The sequence below is a fragment of the Thalassophryne amazonica genome, chromosome 5 (genome assembly GCF_902500255.1).
Source record: "Thalassophryne amazonica chromosome 5, fThaAma1.1, whole genome shotgun sequence".
NCBI lineage: Eukaryota > Metazoa > Chordata > Actinopteri > Batrachoidiformes > Batrachoididae > Thalassophryne > Thalassophryne amazonica.
Window position 1 is genome coordinate 5,367,090 of NC_047107.1, and position 21,009 is coordinate 5,388,098.

Below are 21,009 nucleotides of genomic sequence, written 5' to 3' on the forward strand. Positions count from 1 at the left end.
CTCCTATTTTACTCTCCCTTTTAGATATTTAGATATACCTTTATATACTAGCATAGTTCCACCTTAGAATTGGAATATAATATGTAAGATATACCTTACTGAATTTTCATGTTATTTTGATAGAGATGATGAAGGTGTGTAATTCCTTTCTGTTCCCATATACTGACATGAAGAGTTGCTTCATTGCTCTTGAAGTCTGGGTTGTGCCAAATAGGAGCATCTATACAAATTTCCATGAGTAAGTTTGTAATTTCTAAAGTTTTCCACCAGGTATTCAGCATGGAATAAATCAGTGGACTTTTAAAACATTTATAGTGTTTAATGGAAGTAGTAATAAAGGGTAAATCTGAGAGTTTGATGTTGTTACATTCTAACTGTTCTAATTCTATCCAGGAGTTGTCGACTGGATCAGGATGAATCCATTTAATCAAGTATTGTGTCTGGTTCGAGAGATAGTAATGTAGAAAATTTGGTGCTTATTTTTCTGAAGAGTAGCTAGACTTTTTAGCTTTTTATTTTTCCAGTAAAACTTTGAAATGGCAGAATCTAATGACTGAAACCATTTAACTGTGGGTTTGAATGGAATCATTAAAAAAAGGTAATTTGTGGTAATATTTTATTTTTGATAGTTGCTATTCATCCTAATAGGGAGATGGGGAGGTTGTTCCATCGTTTCAAATCATTACAGATTTTGTTAATAAGTGGGACAAAGTTCATGTGGGGGAGGTGATGGCCTAGTGGTTAAGGCGTTGGACTTGAGACCAGAAGATCCTCAGTTCAAATCCCAGCCTGACTGGAAAATCACTAAGGGCCCTTGGGCATAGTGAGCGCCTTGCATGGCAGCACCCTGACATCGGGATGAATGTGAGGCATTACTTGTAAAGCGCTTTGAGTGTCTGATGCAGATGGAAAAGCGCTATATAAATGCAGTCCATTTACCATTTATAATGCAAACTAACTCTCTTAATTTAAAAAAGATCTTTATGCCTAGGTACTTAATATTGCCAGTGGAAAAGGTTTAGTGTGAATGTTGGGGTGCAGGATTCCATGAATCCTTAGTTAAAGGAAGAATCAGTGATTTTGGCCAATTTATGAAGTAATCTGGTAATTGTGAAAAAGTAGTTATCAGTTTAAAATACTTCCTGTAGTGACTGTGGGGGTTCTTGGATATATAGTACATCATCAGCATATAAATTGATTTTGTGGTCAGATATTGAGGAGTTGATACCATTGATGTTAATGTTCTGACGAACTGTAACCACAAGAGGTTTGATAAATATTGCGAATAATAGTTAATAATAAAAGCGGGCAGCCTTGTCTAGTCCCTCTTTGCAATGTGAAACTTTGAGAGGTAATCTCGTTACTTGTGACTGTGGCCTTTGGTGAGTTATAGAGCTGTGATCCAATGAATAAATTGACAAATTTGTGAATGACTCTAATAAGAGAATTCCAGTTGACTCTGTCAAAGGCTTTTTCTGTATCCAATGACACCACTATTGCCTTTGTATTGCTACGCTGTTTTGCTAATGAGATTGAGAAGTTTTCTGATATTATTGGTAGATGTCGACTCTTAATGTATTATTCATGGCAATATTTTTTCTAAACAGGATGCCAATTTCTTGGCGATGATTGTTTCAGTATTTATTCATGATAACGGGCTCTCTCTCTCTCTCTCTCTCTCTCTCTCTCTCTCTCTCTCTCTCTCTCTCTCTCTCTCTCTCTCTCTCTCTCTCTCTCTATATATATATAGTGGTATGCAAAATTTTGGGCACCCCTTGATGATTTTCCTTTATAAATCATTGGTTGTTTGTATCAGCAGTTTCAGTTAAATATATAGCAGACAAACGCAGTAATATTTGAGAAGTGAAATCAAGTTTATACAGTGTGCAATAATTCTTTAAAAAAAATTAGGCAGGTGCATAAATTTGGGCACTCCAACAGAAAAAAATACTTCAGTATTTAGTAGATCCTCCTTTTGCAGAAATAACAGCCTCTAAATGTTTCCTATAGCTTCCAGTGAGAGTCTGGATTCTGGTTGAAGGTATTTTGGACCATTCTTCTTTACAAAACATCTCCAGTTCAGTCAGGGTTGTTGGTTTCTGAGCATGGACAGCCCGCTTAAAATCACACCACAGATTTTCAATAATATTCAGGTCTGGGGACTGAGATGGCCATTCCAGAATGTTGTACTTGTTCCTCTGCATGAATGCCTTAGGAGATTTAGAGCAGTGTTTAGGGTCGTTGTCGACATCTGTGGCATTGTGCTGTGTGATAAAACTGCACCTTTCAGAGTGGCCTTTTATTGTGGGCAGTCTAAGGCACACCTGTGCACTAATCATGGTGTCTAATCAGCATCTTGGTATGGCACACCTGTGAGGTGGGATGGATTATCTCAGCAAAGGAGAAGTGCTCACTATCACAGATTTAGACTGGTTTGTGAACAATATTTGAGGGAAATGGTGATATTGTGTATGTGGAAAAAGTTTTAGATCTTTGAGTTCATCTCATACAAAATGGGAGCAAAACCAAAAGTGTTGCGTTTATATTTTTGTTGAGTGTATTTAACTGAAATTTTTGATCCAGCCAACCAATGATTTATAAAAGAAAATCATGAAAATCATCAGGGGTGCCTTTTTACATACACCTGTATGTGTTATAAGCAGGTGTCCAGGCTCAGTTTGTACACGTCTCTTAACTGACCTCACACTGACCTCTATTTCCCATGTTTTCCAACTGGGGGCAAACCGTGGGGAGTAGACACTTAACATTTAGAACCACCTTCCTATTATCAATATAGTACTTGAAATCCTGTTTGGGTACAAGTACATCCAGCTTCAAAAGTGTACTATGGCTGTCAGTCACTGACACTGCGAGAGGGTGAGGAGCCTCTTTTTACTGTGACCAAGTAACAGTGCAAAATGAAAACACAATTGGAATACTTACAGTATAAGGCACATATGTAAACTAAACAGCATTTTTAGGGTTTTAGTGGGGGAAAATGAAAGAAAAAATTAATCAACGAAGCAATGATCGAAGCACTGGTTCGATCTGCGAATCACTGCTTCGATTGGTTCAAGGTTCAAACCAAAGCCGCGCTGCAGAAAAGTTGATTACAGACCCGCTGCAGGGTCTGTAATTAATGTAGAAAAATTATAATTTTCCTGACAAACACCCCCAAACACTGAAGGACCGATAAGGGAATCATTAAGTAAAAAGGTTATTGATGTTGGTGGATCGAATCATTTCTTAACAATACCCGAAAGGAACCGGTTCTCGATACCCATCCCTACTACAGCAAGATGTTAAAATATTATAACATTATGCACTAAATACTTAACCTACCGATGGCGAGGTGCAGCCTATGTCCAAAGCACTGCAGCCTGGTCCAGTCATTCAGAGACGCTGCTTTGACCACGTTCGCTTCATTATCAGTGGTGATGCACACTTGGCTTTCTTCCTTAAAACCCCATGACTCGAGTGCGTCTTTGAGTCCTTGTGCTATCTCCTCGGCCGTATGTTCAGTAGGGAAGTACAACGTCTGCAAACACCGGCTCCCAAGATTCCAATTGTCTGTTATATAGTGAATGGTCAGGCTGAGGAAAGGGTCCATGGTTCGGCTTGACCAAAGGTCCGCTGTAGTGGCAAAGTACTTCAAACCACAAAGCTCTCTTTCAACCTTTTCGCGAAACTCGGAATATAATCTTGGCATCTCTGTTTCTGTAAAGTATTTGCGGCTTGGCAGCTCGTATCGTGGCTCAATAGCTCCGATCATGGTTTTAAAGCCGTGTCTCTCTATGGTTTGAAAGGGTACCATGTCCTTACACAAGTAAACAGTTATAGCCCTCGTAATGTCGTTCCATCGTGGGCTTTTCCGATTGTAAGGAGTACCTTTTGAAAATGATTGTTCAATGGAGGACTGGTTCAGTCTCTGTTGTTTCTGTCCCATGTTCTTGTGACTGTAGCTTGGGGCCGCCTGCATTCGCTGGCACTCTTGGTATTCAATGGCGTGTTTTGCTTTGAGGTGGTAGAACAGATTAGTTGTATTGCCGGTCTTAGCTAAAACTGTTGCCCCACACATTCTGCAGAGTATTGTTTTCTGCTCTTCGTCGGACGGTTTAAATCCAAACAATTCCAAATAATGGAAGTTGCACTGGTCTTTTTCACGAGTTCTTGATGCTCTGTTTCGCCTTCCGCCATGTTGTTTGATGCATGCAGCAGCGGGTCGCGGGTAGTTGACGTCATCAGCATGCGTTACCGCGATAGAGCATGTAATTAAAATCTCTATCATAGACCATTTTTATATCGTGTATATCGTTTATATCGCGAATTACTAATTTTGTGTGCAATCCATACGCAAATCCTCCTAAACGCCAGTGGGTGGACAGGGCCCTTAGTGAGAGCCATCTCTGTGGAATGATATTTTCTAAAAGTAGACTGCAGTGGCTCAGAGAGATGTTGTCTCAGTAAGATAGTCCACGAGCTGCCGTGACACCACTTTTTCCAAAATTTTAGAGCAAAATGATAGATTTGATACCTGCCGATAGTTTTTCAATACACTAGCATCAAGATTAGTTTCCTTAAGTAAAGGTTTAATCACTGCAGAATTGAAACATTGAAACAGACCCAGAAGTCAAAGAAAGATGAATAATTTCCAGCACAGTCGGCTCAAGAGTGACAGGTCCTTAAACGGTTTTGTTGGTATAGGATCAAATAAACAGGTTGTGCTTTTTGTTGACGATACGAGTTTTGTCAGCATGCCTCGAGAGATACTCTCAAATTCTGTAAATCTAGGTAATACCTCAGTAATGGTGCCCACCTCAATAGCAGGATGTAGTGGCTGGGTTGAGGCATGCTGGGATATGTTTAACCTAATGTCTTCTATTTTCTTCTCAAAGTAATCCAGGAAATCTTATGCTGTAAAAGGAGAGCGAACTACAGCTGATTGTCCATGAATGTGTTGCCACCGTGTCGAACAAGAACTTTGAGTTCTGCTTGTTTTTGTTGATCAAATCAGAGTAATAGGTCTGCTTTGTAACCAGTAATGCATGCTTATAGTCTAAGGTAGCATCACGCCACGTGAGGTGGAATAATTCTAATTTTGAACTATGCCATTTCCGTTCTAGACCTCTTGCTTTATGCTTGAGGTCACACAGGTAATCATCGAACCAAGGTAACAGTGTTTTGGGGTAGCACGGTTTTAACACAGGTGGCGCAATCATGTCGAGTGTAGTTTTGAGCACTGAGTTTAAACTATCCACAAGACTGTCTACTGATTGGGTATTTGCCATATGTGAAGCTAAGACATCAGGCAGTCTAGCTTCGAGTTCAGTCTTAGTTGAGAAGTTGATGCATCGCCGTATATATACGTATAATATATACGGCGATATATAAGGTTGTTGTTCCACTAAACACAGCAGCGAAACTGCAAACTTAATAAGTGAGTGATCAGAGAGCACTGATATGAGGCATGATGTCAATATTCGTGACAGCAATACCATGTGCGAGAACCAAATCCAGGGTATTTCCACTAATGTGCGTCGAGTCCCGAATGCATTGCCGAAATCCTAAATGCATCCACAATTTCCATAAATGATTTGCAGAGGGGATCAGAAGACTTATTTATATGAACGTTAAAGTCACCAATGATCAGAATCTTATCTGTGCGAATTGACAAGTTAGAGATGAACACACCAAATTCATCAAAGAATTCAGAATATGGGCCAGGAGGCTTATATACAGTGACAAAGTAATAAGGCTGATTTTTATTCTTCTGACCTTGGCAATGTGTAATATCCTGAGCAGAACGGAGAATCAGATGCTCAGATGAGTTATATTTGTGACCCCCAACAGCTAATAAGATAAACCTAGATTTATAAATAAGAGCAACACCCCCGCCTTGCTTCGTATTACGAGGGATGTGACTAAATGTGTATGCTGGTGGGCAGGCCTTATTTAATGGGATGACAGCTGTAGGTTTAAGCCAGATCTCACATAACCCAGTCATATCTAAGTGATGATTAATAATTAGATCATTAATCAACAATGATTTTGAGGACAGTGATCTTTTGTTAATGAGACCCAGACTAAGGACCTCAGTGGGGTTGACAGTTGAACTGTTTGGGTTTAGGGGTGGGTCCAGAGTAGCATATATAAGATGCCTAGAAGTAGGTTTAGGTTTGAGACATTCCACATGTGTTGTAGATAGCAGACACGAAATCTTTGATATTGCTGGAACAACCATTGGGGCTTCCTCAATTTCAACATCATCCAATGTAGAGCCAGACCGATATGTATTTTTTGAGGCCGATGCCAATAACGATATTTGGATGAAAAAAAATGCAGATAATCGATAAATCGGCTGATTTGCCAATAGCCGATAAATCAGACGATATTATTTTTTTTAATGAATAAAATGTTCTTTTTTGGACCCTTAACAAAAAAAAGGTATGAGCTAAAAGCTGAAGCTTTGTCCTCATATTGATTAACTTTATAACAGAGAAGAATTTTCAAGTTCAAAAAATGCAATCAAGAATTAAACCTTTGTGAAATTAGCAAATACATATCCTTAAAAAGAGTTGTGAAATACATCTGATCTTGTACCTCTTGTTGCTGCAACTTAGATATAGGTTATATTACAGGTAGAAAAACTTTATCAGTTGCAGACAAGTAATTGTGAGAGGAAAGAAACACAAACACTAAGAAACATTATTTTCACAAGACTCCTTTATTTTTCTATTCTGCAACTTTCAAGAACAAAAAACTTTCAAACAACCTTAGTGCAAGCAGAGGTTGGTTTTAGTGCTGGTAGAACATTTTAAAAGAAAACATGGACCCTGATATAACATGTGAGGAAACTATCATATAACAGTAAAATAAGATTCTTTTCACAAGACCCTGTAGTGTGATTGTGAAATTTTCAAGAACAGTAACAAAGAACTGTCTAGTACAAAAAAAAATCTGTGCAAAGTTGCGTTAATCTCTAAGGAAAAGATAAATAACATTACAAAAAAAGTTATTAAACAAATCTTGAAACATTCGCCCTTCATTCTTGGTCCCTTTGGGTGGAAATCAAAAACCTATTTTTATTCTCTTTATGAGTCGTTTTAGGTTTTTTTAAATTTCTTTAAATTTTTTATGTTGAATTGTTCTGTGTGAGGCACCTTGAGACGGCTTTTGTTGTAATTTGGCACATTATAAGCTGATTACATTGAAATTGAACAACATTTTATTGAGTCTTAAAGTAAATAAATATGAAATTGGTTACTGGATCCTTAAACTCTGGACATAATAAACTCTACATGGTGGATCCTTGATCTCTGGACATAAACAGAAATAAAATCTTAGTTTTTGTCAAAAGCATTGCCTTTCAGACATTATTATTAGCATGAATGTATTTCCGTACCTATGAGCTGAGCTCTACAGCTCATAGACATTTCATTTTACATTTAGTCGATTGTAGTTTATTGTCTGTATTGCAATGTTTGTAAGAGGTCATTTTATTTAAAGCGGCGATTCGTTTTGAAGTTATTAATTCCGAGCGGACTCTGTTTCAGCAGAGAGCCACGCAGCGTTTGATTCTGTGACAAAGGAACAGTGGACAATTCTCGTTTGTTGACTGCAACAAGACGAGTCCCAGTTAATGACTTTAATACACACAAAAATGACTCATGATTTTTTAATGGCTTTGAGAGGGGTTAAGAAGCGGACTTACCGCTTCTGAAGAGCAGCGAATCAGAGAGCCACGATCCATTGAATCGAAGCATTGCTTCAGTGATTCACGCTTCAAACTGGAGTCGCGCTGCAGAAACGGTTGATTACACGGTCCAAAATAAGCGTAACGGTCCAAAATTATATGGTAACAGGCCTTAACGCAAGGCGAACGGCAGTAATTCCCAGAACCCTTCCGGACGACGAGTGAATCTGAATGTTTCAACCTCTTAGCAGTAAACAAAAGTTTTTCATGCTAGAAATTAGGTCTACACAACGTGGGCTTAATAAAAAGTGTGACCGACACAATGAAGCACATTTGACACATTACTACGTAAACTGAGTTAATCAAACTGAGTTGAACTGAAACGGGAGAAATGTGGGGTTAATGTAATCACAAAGTTATTACAAACAACATCCTTATAAACTTACTTGTATGCTTTTGTCAAGCCGATCAGTGCAGCGTGACGGCGAACTACGGGGGCGGTGATGAACACATTTAAGCAGGGGTGTAAGCAGCTCTCAGTTGAATGGAGTCAGAGCTCCATCTGCTGGACAAACGGTGCAAGTACACTTTACATTGCCGACATAAACATTATTTCAGTAATTGTTCTGTTTATGAGAAATTATCGGCGTTTTATTGGCAAAATTTCGGCCGATGGTGAGTACTTTGAAAAGGGCTTATATCGGCCGATAATATTGGCCGGCCAATATATCGGTCGGGCTCTAATCCAGTGTAGTAATGGGGATTAAGTTCGCAAAGCATATCCCTCTATGATTTCTATGGAAGCAGGCCACAGTCTCAACTTGTTGAATTTCCCTCCCTGGCAGATAAACTGCACTGTCACCATAGGGGATTTTCTGCACCAATTTCCCCGGTAAGCTAATGGATTCCACACCCACATATGTCATAAGCCTTGCAGGGTCTCTAATCACCTGCTTTGTGGCCTGCTGTAAATTCCTAATGTTACCCACCCCCACCCCCCCGTCGAGCTCTATCTATGTTCGCAGACAAGATGGCGGCACCTTCCCCAGTAGGGTGAAGGCTGGCCAGCATCAACAAGCCACGGCTGCCCCAGAACAAAGACAAGTTATCAATAAAGCTAAAGCTTTGCTGTCTACAAAATTGCACCAGCCACCACATATGAGACGCACATATGAGACAACCAGGGAGTCAGCATTGGACATGAGAGAATGTGGATACCAGATAGAATTTCAAAGTGAGGTCACTGATGCTGCAGCGAAGATGACTGTGGGATCGCATCGCGTAAAAGACGAGCACTCTGGCCAGAGCAGCGGCCAAAAAGACTTCATGGTTTTATACCCAATCTCGTAGATCAGAAGTATTCAACTCATTCCAGTAAGGGCCAAGAGGGTGCACCTTTGGATGTACCTTTCAGCATTGATGGTGCCATCATAAATGTGTAAGTTGCCCATACCATGGGCACTAACACACCCCCATACCATCACAGATACTGGCTTTTGAACTTTGTGCTGGTAGCAATCTGGATGATCTTTTTCCTCTTTTGTCCGGAGGACACAACGTCCATGATTTCCAAAGACAATTTGAAATGTGGACTCGTCAGACCACAGCACACTTTTCCACTTTGCGTCTGTCCATTTCAAATGAGCTCAGGCCCAGAGAATCACAACAACAACAGATGAGTGGTTGTTATGGTTGTTATGCCGGCAGCTAGGCAAGGCGAAAATAGACGAGAAGTCTGTTTTATGCAAATGGTGAACGATGCGACATCGCACCTGTCAATCCAAGTGAAGGTTCCGTGGCATCAGCTGGTTCCTCCTTCACATAGAATAATCCAAGATGGCAAAATGCGCTCCAAACAGCTGTATGTCTAGATCAGTCTGACATTTTGCCTTTTTCCTGTTATTTTATACATGCGAACACTTCTCAATATATCGCACATTAAATTCCACTGTTGTATAAGTTTCATCTTGTCCAAGTTTAAATAATTTCTTTGTCTTTGAGATACTGTTTCCATCAGTAAAATTATATATTTGGGGTACAATCACTTACTTGTCAACTCTCCCGATATTGTCTGAAGTCTCCTGATTGGGAGAGTTATCTCCCGACTTCCCGATTCATACTTAAAATCTCCTGATATCAAAGTTAATGAGCAAACACCACTAACAGATGAACAGCGGAGAGCGTCTGCCGGCCGCTAAGTCTGTCAAACACAGGTATCCATCTTGCTGGTTAATTGTGACTACAACAACGTAAACAATAAAATAAAATAAATCGCATGTTGTGTGGTAAAAAGCAGCGGCTGCAGGCGGACAGGGCGTCACTTTTACCTCCATTCGGTCCCTTGCAGCCCTGACGTGGACTGAGTGGACAGCTAAGAGCGTGCGTGGAGGACAGCAGCAGCAGCTTTACAGGTGGAGGGTTTTCTGTGCGTGATCATCCCTCATTCAGATGCTTCAAGCAAAAGAACCTCTCCACAAGACTGTAACAGAAAGCAGAAGAGACTCATCCAGTGACACTGCGTGTGCTCTTCTTAGCTGCACCTGCACTCTGCTGTCCCATTCCATTTCGCTTTATTTATGTAACAGTGAATATATAGTTTTGTCTGTTTGATTCTTTCACTTCTTATATAAGTGTTTTTCTTTTCTTAATGCTCCAATAACCTCAGATCAAATTTCTTGTATGTGTTAACTGACTTGGCAATAAATTTGATTCTGATTTTGATTCAAACTCAACTCAGATTGTAAGGTGACTTCAAACCTACAAAAGATGAATTCAAAGCTGCAAAGAGCCACTTACCTCGACTGGACTTTTTTATTGTTTTACATACTGTGCAATAAATAAATAAATATATTAATTAATTAGGATTTGATAATTAATTAGGATTAATGGATTACCTAGTTAATAAGAAAGAAAGGGGGAAAAATGCACGGCACTCTACAGGGCTTAAGGGTGGGTTACACATTCATGATAAGTTTATGGCAAAAACAATGTCCCTCTGTGATATTTGTCAGAGTTGACTGGTATACAGTCAGATGTTGTCTGGCTTGTTTTATGTTTGTATCAACAACAGCTCGGTCATCAAAGGAAGATTACTGGATTAATTCTGGTACATCAGTGCTCTTCCATTAAATTAAAAACTGTGTATATATCTGTGTCAGCATCAGGGAGTGTATGTTTGGAAATACTGAATATCTGCAGAAATCCAGTACTATGCAACCTTAAAATAATCTCTTTCTTCAAGGTGCTGGTGGAGGGAATGGCTGCTCAAGTGGAGATTCAGTCTGGGAACGTAGGGAGAACAGTGGTAGGACGGCTTCACTTCAGTCCCTTAACGGACTCCAGCAACATGAGTCCTATTGAAATCCCTTCCAACAATCAGTTGGTTATCTCTGCAGAGCCCAGTAAACCTCCCCCAGGTCCCAAACCACTGCTCAGTCCTAAACCATTTTCTTTGGAGAAAAGCTCATCTATTAAGCCCATATTAGCACCTAAGCCACAAACTAAGCCGAGACCAGAGTCTACTCTGCTGGCTGGATACAAACCTGAACCTTCAAGCACTTCAAAACCACAACCATCAGTTGTTACTGACAAACTGCGGCCAGTGTCAACCAACCTCAACCGTCCTGCACCTACCTCCTTTAAACCCTCCTTGCTGATTACTGGCCAAACAACCAAGCCTGTAGCCCAGCCAGTGAAACCAGGACCCTCTACAGACACTGAGAAACCCGCCACTCTTCTGCCAGCAGACGGGCACAAACCTGGAAAATCACATTTGGCCAAAAGTCCCGTCAAAGCTCCTGCAGCAGAGTGGCCTGGAACCACTAAAAATGAAGTGCAGGACCATAAGAAATCCAGTAGTGGTGTGACTTCTATTACCAGAGCTAAGTCCATGGGCTTCCTCATGCAGATGAGCCAAGAGGAAAAAGACAAACAGAAACCTGATGGTGCTGTGCCAATGCGGCCACAACCAAGAAGTTCCAGGTCCAGGCCTGTTTCGGCTATTTATTTTGCCCCGCCTCCATTCAACACAGACTCACCAGTTCCTGCCTCTCGCTGGATTGGCAGGCAGCCTCTGTCAGCTGATCTCACTTCCAAGTTTGAGTCTATTGGCCTTTCTTTGCACCACAGAAGTCCAACAGTGAAGCCAAAGGAGAAGTCACCATTGGCTGAAAAAGAGCAAAACCTTAAAGGTACTATACCTGAAGATGGTGGAGCAAAACTGACAGTGCCAGACCAAGGCAACAAAAAGACAGAGGAACTGGGTGCAAGACCATTGGAGGAGGATAAGTGTGGACTTAGCGTCAAGAGAAGAATAAGTCTGCTCCTTGATTCTTTGCCTTCTCCAGCAGAAGTTGATTCAGGCCAAGGATCAAGTCCTCACACGGGTGTGGAGCTGGTCCCTGAAACTGAACCTCAGCTGGGTGTTAAACAGCTCATAAAACAACTGACCGAAGACACAACACAAACTCAGAGTCCACCAGAGAAACCAGCACCAAAGCCTCGCCCTTTGCCCCGTAACCTAACCAAAAGGTGAGAGCTGTTATTAAATGTCTTCTTGGCTTGCTATTGTTCAGTGTCCTTGTCTGTTTCATCTTTATGAATGTTTCTGTCAGTGATGTTTATGTTTTTATCAGATTCTCTGCTGAGAGGACACTAGACCATGGCCTCCATGAGGTGATGGACCCCCCGGAGAGCAGCACTGAACCTCAGCGGAAGGTAGGAGGCAGATTAGACATTAAGTGTCTGTTGAGTTCAGCCTGGTGTGGTGAACTGCAAATATATGTGTGAAATATCAGTGCGATGTCCACACAGTGGGACAAAAATCAACCAGTTTGGGAACCCTTTTATACATTCTTTTATACATTTTAATTTTACTTGACATCAAATAAAAAAGAAAAGAATTTAGACTTCTCTGTCATAAAATTTCTAAAATAAAAAAGAAAAGAATTTAGACTTCTCTGTCATAAAATTTCTAAAATTGTGCTTTTTAAACTCAAACAAATGTGTACAGCATTATATAAATTTTATTTAAAAAAGCCCATCACAGCCCAAACAATGGTATGTATTTAATGTGTTTTAAAAAGTAATGATCAAAATCCTGGTAATAGCTTTTATTTTCACGCACGCACGCACGCATCCAACATGCACACACATTCACTCGGAACACTGCACATTCTATTCCAAAATCAAAACATGAAGAAAAATGCCATAAAGGAACAGCCTCATATTCCTTTTACTTCACTTTCTGTAAAAATAAATTTTATATATTTTTCTTCATCTTTTGATTTGAAATAGACTGTGCAGTGTTCCCAATGAATGAGAGAGTGTGTGTGTGTGTGTGTGTGTGTGTGTGTGTGTGTGTGTGTGTGTGTGTGTGTGTGTGTGTGGTGTGTGTGTGGGGGGGGGGGGGGGGGGGGGGGGGAATAAGAAGCTATTACTATTGTAAAACTATGTTCAAACACACTGCTATTATTTTGAACACAACTGTAAATAAAACTGTAAATGTGATGCGTTATAAGAAAGAGTGCTCAGACTTAAACATTGTTTTTGCTCTGACATATGCAGTTGTATGCAAACGTTTTGGGAAGCTCACTGACCCTTGACCTCCTTACACAGGTGAATCCAATCATGAGAAAGAGTATTTAAGGTGGCCATTTACAAATGTTTCCCCTCTTTGCATCTCTTCTAATGAGTGGCAACATGGGAGCCTCTAAACAACTATCAAATGACCTGAAAACAAACAATGTTCAACATTATGGTTTAGGGGAAGGATACAAAAAGCTATCTCAGAGATTTCAGCTGTCAGTTTCCACTGTAAGGAACATAGTGAGGAAATGGAAGGCTGCAGGTACAGTACTAGTTAAGACCCGAAGTGGCAGGCCAAGAAAAATCTCAGATAAGCTGAAGTGAAGGATGGTGAGAACAGTCATAGTCAACCCACAGACCTGCTCCAAAGACCTACAACATGATCTTGCTGCAGATAGTGTGTCTGTGCATCGTTCAACTATACAGCACACTTCTCACAAAGAGATGCTGTATGATGCTGTAATGCAGAGGAAGCCTTTTCTGCGTACATGCCACAAACATTCACTTGAGGTATGCTAAAGGACATTTGGACAAGCCAGCTTCATTTTGGAATAAGGTGCTGTGAACTGATGAAACTAAAATTGAGTTATTTGGACATAAGAAGGGGCAGTATGCATGGCTGAAAAAGAACACAGCATTCCAAGAAAAACACTTGCTACCTACAGTAAAATTTGGAAGTGGTTCCATCATGCTGTGGGGCTGTGTGGCCAGTGCAGGTACTGGGAATCTTGTTAAAGTTAAGGGTCACATGGATTCCAGTCAATAGCAGCAGATTCTTGAGAACAGTGTTCATGAATCAGTGACAAAGTTGAAGTTGTGCCGGGGCTGGATCTTTCAATAAGACAACGACCCTAAACACTGCTCAAAATCTACTAAGGCATTCATGCAGAGGAACAACATTCTGGAATGGCCACCTCAGTCCCCAGACCAGAATATTATTGAAAATCTGTGGTGTGATTTTTAAGTGGGTTGTCCATGCTTGGAAACCAACAAACCTGAGATGTTTTGTAAAGAAGAATGGTCCAAAATACCTTCAACCAGAATCCAGACTCTCATTGGAAGCTATAGGAAGCATTTAGAGGCTGTTATTTCTGCAAAAGGAGGATCTACTTAATATTGATGTATTTTTTTTTCTGTTGGGGTGCCAAAATTTATGCAAGTGCCTAATTTTGTTTAAAGAATTATTGCACACTTTCTGTTAATCCTATAAACTTAATTTCACTTCTCAAATATTACTGTGTTTGTCTGCTATATGATATATTTAACTGAAATTGCTGATCCAAACAACCAATGATTTATAAAAGAAAATCATGGAAATCATCAGGGTGCCCAAAACGTTACATACCATTTGTGTGTGTGTGTGTGTGTGTGTGTGTGTGTGTGTGTGTGTGTGTGTGTGTGTGTGTGTGTGTGTGTGTGTGTGTGGTGTGTGTGTGTGTGTGTGTGTGTGTGTGTGTGTGAGGAAAATAAGTATTTGAACACCCTACAATTTTGCAAGTTCTCCCACTTAGAAATCATGGAGGGGTCTGAAATTTTCATCTTAGGTGCATGTCCACTGTGAGAGACATAATAAAAAACAACAAAAACCAGAAATCACATTGTATGATTTTTTTTTTTTTTTTTTCTTTTAATAATTTATTTGTATGTTACTGCTGCAAATAAGTATTTGAACACCTACCAACCAGCAAGAATTCTGGCTCACACAGACCTGTTAATTTTTCTTTAAGAAGCCCTCTTATTCTACACTCTTTACCTGTATTAATTGCACCTGTTTGAAATTGTTACCTGTATAAAAGATACCTGTCCATCATAGCCAAGACCAAAGAGCTGTCTAAGGAGACCAGTAACAAAACTGTAGACCTGCACAAGGCTGGGATGGACTACAGGATCAACTGTGTCGAAAGCCTTTCTTAGGTCAATAAATAAACCAATTAGTAATTCCCTTTGGTCCACATGTTTATTGATCTCTTCTGTTACATCAAACAAAGCCAGTGCAGTGACCTTTTCACTCTGAACCCATATTGACTGTCATCAAGTAAGTTGTCTTTCAGTAAATTTATCCATTCTGTTGTTCAATATTTTCCACGTTAGCTTCTTCAGATTGCAGATGTTTTCGATATTGTAGTTTCTCATTACATTTTTTATTTAAATTTAAATCAGTTACTATAAAAATTGGTAAGAGGTCACTAATATCGTTGATCAATAAACCACTTATTATTTTGGTATCAGTATCATTTGTAAGTATATTATCAATGAGAGTAGCTGACTGAGAATTTATTCTTGAAGGCCTAGTAATTTTTTGATAGAAATTTAAGCTGTACAAGGTATTAATGAAATCCTCTGTCCCTTTATGCTGATATGGATTTAAAAGCTCAATATTTATGTCTCCACAGACAAATACTTGTTTATTACCCATCTGTGAAAGATATTTCTCAATCCAGTTTTGAAATTCTTCAATATTTGATCCTGGAGCTCTTATAAATACAGCTAATAATCATATTTTTACCTTTTCCCATACATATTTCAATTGTAATACATTCTAGAAGATTTTCTACGGCTATTGTCATTTGATCCTTAATTTGGCCATTTATCAACATAGAATGCTACTCCGCCTCCTCTCTTATATCTATTTCGATGATTAAATTCATAGACCTCCGATTCATAATTTAAATTGTCAGCGTCAGCAAGCCAAATTTCCGTTATAGCAATTATACTAAAACGTTGGCAGAATTGTTTTAAGTAATCTTTAATAATCCCAAAATTCTTGCTCAAACTCCTACTGTTAAAATGTATTATTGACAACCCCCCATCACTTTTTTGTACAGTTATTGTATTGTTCCTCTGTATAATACTGACAATTACTATTCACAGAAAAAAAAAAAGATTATCCGGGTCTATCTCATATTCCAAATCTTGTATATGATGTTCAGTGTACTGAAAAGGTTGTAATTCCTGCGCAGAAGTAAATTCAAGTATCATTTGTCATCATAACATAGAAAAGAAAATTTCACAAACCAAAGAAAACAGTTAACTTTAGACTCATTACCTGCTGTAAACACATACATACTATGGAAATCATTGCCCCTAATTGGTTAAACCCATGTTCTTTTGACAACACAGACATAACCATTACTAAACCAAAACAAATACCTGTCACTTAAAGTAGACCTGCATTGAAATAAATGTGGTCAGATTTCAGAAAGAAATATCTGATATGTATTTATAAGACCCTTGCGAATGCAGTAAAGTAAATCTGTAAGCCCAAATTTGTAATTCAGCGTAGAAATCTTTGTTTAAAAATGACAAATTTGCAGCTAAAATTTAGCCCTCTGTGAAAACAGTTTGTACAGCCTATCATTTCCATGACGTCAGGGACAAGACGACGTGCTCCCGCCTTCAGTCCGATCCCGCATTGAAATAGATTTTATCTGTTAGTAATGTTACTTATACACGTCCTGGTTTCAACATCCAAAAGTAAGCTGCAATGAATGTGAGATACAGATCTGTGTGCTCAGATCAGCAACGACATCGACAGCGGGCGCCTTTCTTCCTGTCCCGCTCTCTGCCTCCGCTACGCTCACTGTTTTAATGCGAAGTGGCCGGTACACCTGTTGCTGCAAGGACAGACTTCTTGCGGCAAAATCCACAGCACCGCACGTCTCGACAATCAGAGCCCCAGAGCTCCATGGACGCTGAGAGAGGTTTATATAGTTTTAATGACTGGGATTCTTTGCGGGTCTCGCCTCTATATCCCGTGATGGTACCGGAGGCGAAAGACAGTAGATTTTCATTGCGACACCACTCAATCAAATGGCCGTATGAAAAAGTCCCCCAAAATAATTTTCAAGCACAAAGAAATGTGTACTCACCAAACGTGCCGCAAGACAATATGAAGTTTTAAAAAAGTAGATCCCTCCGTATAAGACAAGAAAAAGGTACAGATGCAAACTGACGTAAATCCACAAATTACAATTGGCGCAATGCATGCTGGGAGAGGGTCTTAAATGTTAGCTGTAAATTTGTCATTTTCAAATGAAGATTTCTCCGTTGAATGGCTTGCAGATTTACTTTACTACATTCAGAAGGATCTTATGTGTAAATGTAAGTCATTTTTTGTTCAAAAAATCTGACTGCATTTTTTTCAATGCAGGTCTCCTTTAAATCTTTCCGCTTTTGAAAGCTCTTTTATCACTATAACTTTAGCTTCTTCTGGCAATCCATTTAACTTAATCATCACCTTGCAATTTCTCATTCAAGTCGCCTGAATTTTCTGTTTCTTCCGGAGGATTCTAGCTTCTCTTGCTATGTCAGCATTTTTCTTCGTCAGATGTTCATTAACATACACATCAGTTCCTCTCAACTTTTTGGCCTGCTGCAACAAATCATTCTTAATTTTTTCTGTTCGCAAACCTACAACCCTAGTTCTAATGAAGTTGGGACGTTATGTAAATAAAAACAATACAATGATTTGCAAATCCTCTTCAACCTATATTCAATTGAATACAACACAAAGACAAGATATTTAATGTTCATACTGATAAACTTTATTGTTTTTGTGCAAGTATTTGCTCCTTTTGAAATGATGCCTGCAACACATTTCAAAAAAGCTGGGACAGTGGTATGTTTACCACTGTGTTACAACACTCAATAAGCATTTGGGAACTGAGGACACTAATTGTTGAAGCTTTGTAGGTGGAATTCTTTCCCATTCTTGCTTGATGTATGACTTCAGTTGTTCAACAGTCTGTTATCGGATTTTGCACTTCATAATGTGCCACACATTTTCAATGGGTGACATGTCTGGACTGCAGGCAGGCCAGTCTAGTACCCGCACTCTTTTATTACGAAGCCACGCTGTTCTAACGTGCAGAATGTGGCTTGACATTGTCTTGCTGAAATAAGGAGGGACGTTCCTGAAAAAGACGTTGCTTGGATGGCAGCATGTGTTGCTCCAAAACCTGAATGTACCTTTCAGCATTGATGGTGCCATCACAGATGTGTAAGTTGCCCATGTCATGGGCACTAACACACCCCCATACCATCACAGATGCTGGCTTTTGAACTTTGTGCTGGTAACAATCTGGATGGTCTTTTTCCTCTTTTGTCCAGAGGACACAACATCCCTGATTTCCAAAAACAATTTGAAATGTGGACTCATCAGACCACAGCACACTTTTCCACTTTGCGTCTGTCCATTTCAAATGAGCTCGGGCCCAGAGAAGGCGGCGGTGTTTCTGGATGTAGTTGATGTATGACTTTCTTCTTTGCATGGTAGAGTTTTAATTTGCACTTGTAGATGTAGTGACGAACTGTGTTAACTGACAATGGTTTTGTGAAGTGTTTCTGAGCCCATTCGGTAAGATCCTTTTGCACAATGATATTGGTTTTTAATGCAGTGCTGCCTGAGGGATTGAAGGTCATGGGCATTCAATGTTGGTTTTCGGCATTGCCGCCTATGTGTAGAAAGTTCTCCAGATTCTCTGAATCTTCTGATTATATTATGGACTGTAGATGATGGAATCCCTAAATTCCTTGGAATTGAATGTTGAGAAACATTGTTCTTAAACTGTTGGACTATTTTTTTTCACGCAGTTGTACACAAAGTGTTGATCCTCACCCCATCTTTGCTTGTGAATGGCTGAGCCTTTTGGGGTTGCACCTTTTATACCCAGTCATGACACTCACCTGTTTCCAATTAATCTGTTCACCTCTGGAATGATCCAAACAGGTGTTGTTTGTGCATTCATCAACTTTCCCAGTCTTTTGTTGCCCCTGTCCCAGCTTTTTTGAAACGTGTTGCACACATCCATTTCAAAATGAGCAAATATTTGCACAAAAACAATCAAGTTCATCTGTTTGAACATTAAATATCTTGTCTTTGTGGTGTATTCAATTGAATATAGGTTGAAGAGGATTTGCAAATCATTGTATTCTGTTTTTATTTACATTTCACACAATGTCCTAACTTTGTTGGAATTGGGGTTGTAATAATAAATCATGTTTAAGGACTTACAGTTTACTGTCATGTTATGAGAAATTGAAGCCGCTTTGCCATATCTGTGACATCATTTAATGACATCATTTTGATATTTTTTTTGTAGTTGCCATTTGCAGCAGAAATCGTTGTGAACAAGTGCTCTAAGGCACATAATTTTACATAAAGTAAAATTGAGATGCATAATGTAAATTTGTAGGAAAATATTTGTAGGAAAATACATTTTGACTTTTTGGGCAATACAATCAGATAATGATACAAAAATGATGCTAGTGATTATGTTTCATGTGTAGATCTGCAAATTTGGTGGTCATATGCTATACCGTTAACCAGTTACGAAGGGGGGTTGAAAGAGAACCCCCAGCCCCAGGAATCCCAAATCCCAAGAGTTTTTCCACGCCTGTTGGTTGCGTCATTCGCCTGTGAGCACGCCTTGTGGGAGATGCCCAGCTCTCCACAATTTCTCTTGTACTCACTGGGCTGGTAAGCATTGAAAGCCGAGATAGGCATGTCCCAACTTGTCCCCTGGCACTCCGAAACGGAGGTGTTCCTTTGTCTCGCTCGATCAGCAAATCGGTCCTGACACACGACGCCGCCGCGCGGCTTTCCATGACAAAATCTTGTTAAAAGTGAAATCTGCCGGAAAATGGCCGATGTTCAGCTCTTGTGATAGCCAGAGAAATTGCTCACGACGGTCCCGGCTCCACACAGCGATCTGTTTAGAAATGATGTGGTGTTTTCTGCCTCTCGATGGCGGCTCGGAGCACGGCGCGCCGTGCACCATTGTGGGCCGTCCTTAAAGCTGTAGTAACACTCCTTATTCTCTGTGAAGCCCGTAAAATTTTCACCAAAAGCCAGATAAATTTTTCGAATGGTTTCCAGCTGCTTGTCTCTAACAGTTTATGAAAAAATTCTGATGGGAAAAAAAGCCCAAATCATTCCGCCATTTCTTGACAATGAAAATCCGACGAGGGTGCTGGACCACTCCTCCCACAAGGCGTGCTCACAGGCGAATGACGCAAACGACAGGCGTGGAAAAACTCACGCATGCACACAAAGGTTCAAGCTTGGCTGACGTAAAAACATATGAATCAAATCCATATGGTTTTTGAAAAAAATAATAAGGTCGGATACTTTTCTAATAGACCTCGTACACCAAATGTCTGACTCTGCTGTTCCTCTCGTACTGAGCAGGATGACTATTGAAACAACACATCAATCAGTTGGGTAAAACTAACCTGTCTCATGACTGTCTAAACCCAGCTCACGTTCTCTATTATTGTGTGAACGATCCAGTGCCTGGTGAATTCTGCTTCACAATGATAGGAAGAGCCAACATCAAAGGATCAAAAAGCGACGTCACTATGAACGCTCGGCCGCCACAAGCCAACTTTCCCTGTGGTAACTTTTGTGACACGTCTTGCTTCAAATCCAAAAGTCAGAAGGATCTCTCACTCTGTCTCTCACTGTCTGTCTGTTTCTGTCTGTCTCTCTTCTTTCTCTCTCTCTGTTTATATCTCTCTCTGTCATTTCATTTCAGTGGAGCTTTATTGACATGGGAAACATACGTTTACATTGTCAAAGCAAGTGTTACATAGAGCAAAAATTTAAGAAGCTATACAAACAATTAATATTCTACGGTAAATAATGTGTAAACAGGAGATGTGGGATTGAAATAATAGTAAAAATTGTGCTTTCAGTGTAAAAGTATACTGTCCTATAAAATATGTTATAT

The 21,009-nt window shown here is 39.7% G+C and overlaps 1 protein-coding gene across 1 annotated transcript in view; it reads left to right on the forward strand.

The window, feature by feature from the left end:
* The window catches only part of LOC117510061 (titin homolog), an 85,281-nt gene that overhangs the window by 46,828 nt on the left and 17,444 nt on the right, over positions 1 to 21,009 (forward strand). Inside the window, exons 2-3 of the mRNA XM_034169674.1 lie at positions 10,935 to 12,223; positions 12,328 to 12,409. Coding sequence (XP_034025565.1) covers positions 10,950 to 12,223; positions 12,328 to 12,409 — 1,356 coding nt within the window. The 5' untranslated portion in view covers positions 10,935 to 10,949. The remainder of the gene's footprint in view (positions 1 to 10,934; positions 12,224 to 12,327; positions 12,410 to 21,009) is intronic.